The 8655-nt window shown below is 41.5% G+C and overlaps 1 protein-coding gene across 1 annotated transcript; it reads left to right on the top strand.

The window, feature by feature from the left end:
- Nucleotides 1–2555: 2555 nt before the first annotated feature.
- Nucleotides 2556–8655, top strand: LOC119726764. The gene is made up of 3 exons (XM_038198606.1): nt 2556–2894; nt 4718–4843; nt 6963–8655. Exons 1-3 carry the CDS (start codon nt 2709–2711, stop codon nt 7689–7691), a joined length of 1041 nt encoding a protein of 346 aa, XP_038054534.1. The 5' UTR covers nt 2556–2708; the 3' UTR covers nt 7692–8655.

Here is an 8655-nt window from a genome sequence, read left to right as displayed (position 1 = left end):
GGGTTAGGAATAGGAATATGTGCAGTCGGAACATAGGGGTGTAACCGTTTTGTTTATGTTAACGTGCCTTTGAACTCGTATAGCGATACGTGTTGTCTAACAATGATCATGAATCGGTTTTGAACAGGGAGCTCATTGAAAGATGGTGTCCTGAGCCCGCCCCCCCCCCTCCCCATTTGCTTTTACAAAGGCAGGGTGTCCAGTGACATTTGAGCACGGATGAAATTGGGCCCCCACTCGGCCGACCATCGTTGGAGAGTTTTTCCAATATTTACCAAATTTAGTTCGTCCACATTTTCTTTTACAACAAATTACACATCCGTGAACGGGTGCAAGTCAGCTGACCCGACAATTCACCGATGTCTGTAAATTGCTCGTTTCGTCTGAGGTAGGGTCAGGGAACCAGATTACAAGAACAGCTTAGTTGTGTGTGTTTTTTGCTTGGCTTTTCCAGCATATATGAACACAAAAATTTAAACTGGTGCTAGTCAGTGTAACAATATTTGCTATAAAATACTAACCCCCAAATCGATCCATTTCCGAAAATTACAGCGAACGCAAATAACTCACTAACACAATTTACCGGGAGCCATACCCATTCTGGCAAATTCCAACACCATATGGGAAACTGCACACACATATTTCCGACTTTGATTCTGGAGACGTGCCAACCCAATGTAAAAGACAATCAGTTTAGGGGTATACCAGTGTTGTAGTCGAGTCACCAACGTCGAGTCCGAGTCTGAGTCTCGAGTCACAAGCCTCGTGTCCGAGTCTCGAGTCGCAAGCCTCGAATCCGAGTCCGAGTCACGAGTCACCTGTTCTTAGTTGTTCACCAAACTAATCATTTAAAAAAAAAAACTTTTTCAGCCATCCATTCTGTCTTTTAAAGATATAGCCCATCATTTGTAATTTGTGCATTTTTTTCGTTTGAAGCAACAAAAGTGCTCAAAATCTAAAGAAGGGTACTGAACAACTAACCCGATGAAGTTTCGGCTTCAGCTGTATATTCCGAGAAAAACAGCGTTCTAGGATCTCAATTTCAAATCAAAAGTTGTTGAATCATGTTTTGAATTGGGCCTGAATTCAGCGTCCGAGACACGTTCTCACTGAGCCGATTTTTTTTAAATTATTTTTCAATCATCCATTCTGTTTTTTAAGTAAATCCCAGTGTATATAGTTTACCTTGTGTGTGTACATGTTGTTTAGACCAAAAATGTGTTTTCCTTTAAAAATGTCCATCCTACCCCTCCTCCAATTCCCTCCATGTTTTATCATCCAAACATCAATGATCCCTTCCCATCCCTACGTTATATTTTTTTTTCTTTTGATGAAAATAAGTGACTCGAGTCACGAGTCATCATGATCGAGTCCGAGTCCGAATCATTTTCCAATGTGTCTCGAGTCGAGTCCGAGTCACGAAAAATGTGACTCGAGTCCGACTGGAGTCCGAGTCCTGAACTCGAGTCCTACAACACTGGGGTATACTGTACCTATCCTGACAGATTCCAACGAAACATGCCGTTGGGATTTGATGGGTTGAGTTCTGTTAGGGTTTTAATGTCTGGAAACGGTAATCCATCACAGATATACTCTCCGTTTGCTGATATCTATCAATCTATCAACTTATACTTTTTGGTATCTTTTGCCAACGAGTTCGATAAGAAAATCTCATTAAATAAGAGATAAGGTGTGACGGCGATGTGTTAGCGCGTTGCACGCGCGTGTATGACTTGTGATAAACGAAGCCGAAGGCTGCATGATGACAAGGATAATAACCTGTGGAAAACAGAAATAACCGTTTCCTTTTGCCAATTTCAGATCTTAATGGGTTTTCTTGATGGGCAATTACATTCGCAATACTATTTGTGGAGACCACAAAACATAAAACCAACCGCCGCGGTGACTTTATGTAACGTCATTACGAGACGGGATTAGGAGGCACTTTGTCCGCAGTAATTTGGAAGACAGATGGAAATTGACTGGCGGTTAAAGTCCAAGAAATTAGTCGTCTTCTTTTTTGGTTTAGACTGGACGTCAGATTGTCGCTCAGTTACCTGTCCCATAGGGTTTAAATGATCACACCACCCCTACCCAACGACATCTGTCTATCCAAAGGTTGACAATGGAGAAACTAATTTATTCATTGAGTGCTGACTAAACATTGAATGAGATAAACATCCAATATGCAGGCGCTGGTTGATTTTAAAATGTGCGAATGCAGTATAGACCTACATAAGATTTTTAATTTCATAATTTTATTGGTGTTTTCAATTGTAAATTATATTATAATTATTTTGTAGTGCTACTGTGCTAGTATCCTTGCTTTCAGGTTACAGAAATTGAATTCAAATGTCCAACTGGACTGCATCGACCTGAAATTAGATTGGCACAACGTATAGTGTATGGAGGGAAACACGTGGATATTTCGCGCCCTTGAATAGCGCGCGCAAAGTACGCGTCTTCAAAAATGCTTTCAACGCGCCAAGAAAAAAAAATGTTTTGCGCTCTGCGTGTAAAAGAACGCTAAGGAATCATCAACAAATCCGCGCAGACGAAAATAAATACCCTGAAATTTTCAGAATTGCGGCGGTGCCGGTGGCAATGGATGGTGGTTGTTGAGTCATTTAGTCATAGAAAATACCCACATTTGTGGAACGTAAACCTAAACTGTTTTTGTAGAAAGACCTGTGTTTGTCGAAGTACTGATGTCTGTTGAAGCAGATCAGGGAGTTATGAGTGACGGGGACTTACCCCTGGTGCCGCCTGACCAGGCACCGGTGGAGGAGAGCGGGGCTGGCCCGCCTGCTGAGACGGTTGAGACGGAGAGCTACGGGGAGGAAGGACCGGAAGAAATGAAGGCGCAGGTTCGATATCTTCAGTTGAAGTTGGAGGTGAGTGGAACCAATGGGAACCTTGCCCTTACTGGTGCTAGAAACTACAGTTAGACCTACTATGTTCTGCACCGTCACCATGGGCCTCACCAGCATTTTTTCTAGAGGGGGGCAAAACAATTTTTTTCCCAAAAAATTCTTGTATTTCTCAACAAAGTCTCGATTTATAAGTTTTAGAGGGGGACAGGGACATTTTGCTTCTCCCCCCCCCCCCCAACTCATTAAATTTACACCACTATGACTTCGCGTCTCTTTTTCTTTTCTTTTTTCTCCTTTTTTTCCTTCCTTTTTCTTCCTTTTTTTTTTTTTTTTTTGGCTTTTCCGGGTGGGGGGGGGGCAAGTTCCCCCCTTGCCCCCCCCCCCCCCTCGCGACGCCCATGACCGTCACCACGTAACGTTAGGCCTAAGAAGTAGGCTAAAAAGAAACGGGAAAACTTTAGAGCAAGCTAAAGATAAAAAAAGAGGGGTCCCAAACTTTTAAATTAGCGGCTTCGCGAAACTGCAAATGGATCTAGGCCCTATTATTTAGTGGTTAAAAATGATTGTGTGGGCATATAGGCCTACACTACAGCAGGTGTGGTCCTCATGGTCCTAGTTCAGCTGCTGCAGGTGAACTCCCTGGGTTCGGTGCAGCCTAGCCCAGGTTGAATGACGTCTTCGAGAGTCCACCTGGGCTAGGTGCGGCCTTTTATTAACTTTCCTCGATAAGGCTGGGCCCATAGGCTACTAGCCTAATTGTGTGAAGTTGAAGGCAAAAATACATTTCAAACAAATAGTTCCATTTAGGCATAACGTAAGTAGGCCTAGGCCTTACCCATCATATAGATCTACAAAGCCTTAGAACTAGAGTTCAATGATAGACCGATTCATAATTCATCGTCAGCTATAACTATAAGCTGTCTTTTTATTTGTTTCTTGTTTGTTATTGGTTTTAGGCCTAGAGTATTATTTATTGATGTATTGACTTTTTTCGGGTGGGGTATTTCCCGAGTCGGCGAGCTCATAATCCTCTGTTTAGGCCTTCAGTAAACTGTTGGTGATAAAAAGGATAATCAGATCGACCTACATTCTTTGAAAAAATAAAGTTGTACCAAATTCCTCATTGTGTATCATTGAACATTTGCAGGCAATTTCTTTACAGGGCGAGTCCAAAAAAAAAGCGAAACCCAAATGTCGGGACTATTGTTTTAGTGAAGCTCTGCATGTAGCACTTTCAAAATCTAGGATATGAAAGCCCAATTCATAAGCTTTCTCTTAGTACAAGAATCATTCAAATCACTTATGTAGTTTTTAAGTTACGGAAATTTAAACACAACCACCGTTTTAAGGTTCTGTCCACGGATCACACGAAGGTAAGTGTTCTTCTACCAAAACGAAAACAATGACATAGGGGATGTGTGTGAATTGTTTTCGCTTTGCTGAAAGAACGCACACCATTTTTGTGATCCGTGGACAGAACTTTAAAACGGTGGTTGTGTTTAAAATTTCGTAACTTGAAAAGTACATGAGTGATTTGAATGATTCTTGTACTAAATGAAAGCTTATGAATTGGGCTTTCATATCCTAGATTTTGAAAGTGCTACATGCAGAACTTCACTAAAGCAATAGTTCCGACACTTGGGTTTCGCTTTTTTTTTACTCACCCTGTAGAAAAAGACCTTGTATGTCCTAATCATCCAACTCGGAACGTGTAGCAGTTCCCGACTAAAATTACCAAAAATTGTGTCTTTGACACATATACCGCAACTCCAACATGTACATCCTACATCATTTTGAATGCATAAATTGTTGGGGTTTTTTAACCACTACCTGTTTCTGCTCAGGAGGTGCAAGGAGAATCCTCTTTGCTGAAAGAGTGGGGCGCCAGGATTGAGATGTACGTGGATTGCCTTGTAGACGCCTTGGAAACAAACCACATCACTCACGTGTACGACGTTGACGGATCGCTGGTAAGTTAGTCTGGATTGACATCATTGAGACCTCATCAGTAGACTTGAAGCTAAACAGGTGAATCGAAGACGCAAACTCATGTTTTTATCCAGTGCTGTGGTCGAACTCATCACAAGTTCAATCACACGACCTTTCACAAGCAAGTCCGGTCACAAGCAACATGGGATGGACAGTTTACACTGGACTGGTCTTGTCCCAGTGCATTTGAACAGCTTCGGACTCAATCGATTTTTAGACAAGTGGACTTGTGATGGACTCGACAACACCGTTGCTTCCATCTTCACTCGAAGACGTTACACCAGGATGTATCCGTATAAACCTCGTTGGCGGGTCTTTGAAAAAAAATAGGGCACTTTGTTTCATGACATGCATGCTGTTACTTTAACCCTACGTGTCGTTGTGACTTTTCCAACGGGTAGCTTTCAATTCGGACTTCATCCATCTCGTCACCGATTTGATGAAGTGACGAATCATTTATTTCTAGACGATGATGCATTTATGTTGAATAAACTCCAAGGACGTTAAAGGCGCCGTCAAACTCTGATAATGTTTCTATTTTTAGCTACGGGATAGCAGCTCAATAAATCATCATGTCCCTTCGTTGGCCCGTTAGTTAGTTTAGTAACAAACGTAGAAATTGTCCATTGCTCCTGCATATTTTTTTTTAAAGATTTCAACCAAACTTTGTCAAAAGTGTCAGAAGCCCAGCCCCAACATGTCACATCATGTCACATGACCAAACTGGGGTCAAAGGTCATCATGGGGTCACTGGGGTAAAACAAAACACCTGATTTTTTGCTTTACTCAAAACACTACTCATTCTAGAAATTACATGGAACAGTCATGCATGAACAATCATGCATTTTCATGCATGAACACGAATTCGTTGGCCCGCAGCTTCCGAGATAGTTCCGATCGATCTTGTTGAGTTTAACCATAATGTTTTACGTGCAGCACAAGATTATGTCTTGCATAATTATGTCAAGAACATAAATTGTTTTATGTAGTTGTAATGGGGTACTATGAAGGTCACTAAAAAGACGTGATGTCTGTCCTTACCCGGCGTGATGTGTGTGTATTGCGACGCGATGTCACTCCTTGCCCGCCTTATAAGTGACCTTTATAGTACACCACAATATGTTGTAGTCAATGGTAAGAGTCAATGAACGAAGGGGACATCAGTATTAATACAAACGGTTTAAGGGACGAAAGACAAAAGGTATAAGACGAAACCTTGTACAAACAACTGTCAAAAAAAGTGTGGACATTTTGTAACGTCATCGTGACGTCATCGTATATCAAATATTCCTTCTGTGAGCGTAGGACAAATTTGCTTTTAACACATTTTCCAAAACGGTTGACGGGATGATTATAAAACGTTTACTGCGCTTGAACCCCATCCGAAGATGTGATACAGTTTGTGACGTCATGAAGTATCCAATTATCAGCAATATTTAAGGTCAAAATTTGAGTAACTACTTTGAACTATAACTTATCAAAAATTTGAACTATATGACAACAATTGTTTGCGATCAGTTAGACATAAACAATATTTTTTTATTATTCCCGGGCATTAAGTCTGAAGTGCAATGGAAATTGAATAACCTGAATATCAGACAAACAAATTATGGGAGTTCTTAGTGAGGAATTCCTAACGCACAAAAAAACAGCATGATAACGTCGATCATCATCTGAAACGACGCCCTCTAGCAGTACATCATATAGACGGTTTAAGAAAATGAATTAAAACATTTTTAAAAAATAAAACGCTGGTCAAAATGTTACCAAATTGCCCTTAGGTATTCCTTGAATAACCGCAGATGACTCTGCAAGGTTTCAGAATCATGACTTCATCAGACCGGAAGATATTGTAGGGAGAATTTGAAATTTCTTAGTTTTCAAATTAAAACTGATGGTGGTATATTACTAAAAATGCTGAAATTCGTGTATTTTGGTCTGTTTTGAAATGAAAATATTCACAAGTCAACTGGGCAATGGCCAATGAAATAGTTCCCTGCCCGATCAGCCTGCGTTTGTAAACGCGAATTTCTAGATACTTCTAATGTTGATAATTATGCGATGCGAAACTTATATTAATTTTATTTTATTTGATTCTAGGTGTCACTGGATGAATGCAGACAGAAGGCTAAGACGCTACCTCACACCAAGAAACCTCACTGTGACGAGGATCTGAGGACCAAGCAGTACGAAGCAGAGATAGACAACTTGCGTCAGGAGGTAGCTGACCTGAACGCCAACCTCGAAGAAACGGGCCAGCGAAGCACCGAGCAGGACTACCTGATAGAGCAGCTACAGACGGCCGAGTATCAGGCAAACGTCCGCTGGGAGGCCTACCACGAGAACGCCATCCAACAGTGGAGCAAATCCTACTCGGACCTGCAGGGGCAGTACAACGAGGCGGTGGTGCGGCTGCAGAACCTCAACACTACTTACAACAACCTCAAGAAGACCACAACTGCAGGACGGAACCAGCCCGGACCGTTCAACCGCCTTGATCCGTTCAAGAGGTACAGATCTGCGCCTATGCGTCGAGACCTCGCGTCTGTACAACTGGGGCAGTTCAACCAACAACGCCGCCCCCTCGCCGCCGCCTCCGGGGAGAGAATGCGCGGCGCGTACTACCAGAGCCGTGACTACCATGCTCGCAGCGACTTGGCCCCGGCGCTGCCCAGGGCTGAGCGCGCTGCCATCTTGAAGCAGTTCTTCAACAACTTGAATATGATCCAGAGACGGCAGGAGGAGTGGTCTGGAGCTCGGTGGATGAACAGACGATATGAACCACGACGCCCAAGACAACGGCCTGGACCGTACGGAGAAGCAAACTAGACACTCAGGGTGGAATGCTGACTAGAAATATGTATTTGAAGGAGGCTGTTATTAAATAAAAGTAAATAACAATAAATATTATAATGTAGATGGTTTTCAAATGTTATTAAAATATTTCCTAAAAATGTGTAGTAATAATAATAATAATATAGATCTGAATTGCAGTGCTTGTTTTACTTTGCGTGTTTTCATGACCTCGGCTCCGTTTCAGCTTCGGCATTTCTGGCCTCGGATTCATTTCAAAGCCTTCAATGCTCAAAGCAAACAGAAGGGCATACACTTATGCCTTCTGGTACTAAATCGATGTTCCTAAAGTGGATCACAGACATTATAATGTGCCGAAATCCCCAAAGTCAGATGCGTAACATCCACCGAAGTTTAAACTGCAAAGGAAGCCGTGGTTTCAAAAACCCCTTTGTAAGCTTATTATGTGCACAATGATTTGAAGATAATCCCTACCGTTTTGAACAGTAGGAATGAAAGCAGGTAAATGTGTTTTTTCCCGAATATTTTACAATCTGATTAAATAATTAATTAAAAAGCATTAAACGTTCTCAATTGTAGCTCAACGCGTGAGTGTGATCGATAAAGCACTTGTTCAAAGTTTGACAATGAAGCTAAAACGTCTTTTCTAAGATAACTTAAAAAAAAAACACAATTAAATTTCTAATCAACTTGTAAATATTAGTTTATATAAGCTGACTTTATCCTTACAGCAAAAACAAACAAATTCAGTCAGAGAATCTGTATGTTGAAATTATACTCACCAGCTTGGATATGTTTATTTCATTATTGTATAGTATTTGACAGTGGTGGACCCCCCCCCCCCCCCTCCGTTCAGCCCAACGTTGACTAATGTTATTAGTAAAAGTGGGCCAAAAATATACATGGAATGCTAAACATAGAAAGGTTGGACTCAAAATTCCTAAATATATTCTCAAATTGCCTTAGAATGCAGGAGAAA

Source organism: Patiria miniata, unplaced genomic scaffold, assembly GCF_015706575.1.
Source record: "Patiria miniata isolate m_02_andy unplaced genomic scaffold, ASM1570657v1 HiC_scaffold_2, whole genome shotgun sequence".
NCBI classification, from domain to species: Eukaryota; Metazoa; Echinodermata; class Asteroidea; order Valvatida; family Asterinidae; genus Patiria; species Patiria miniata.
This window is presented reverse-complemented; position numbering and strand designations above follow the sequence as displayed.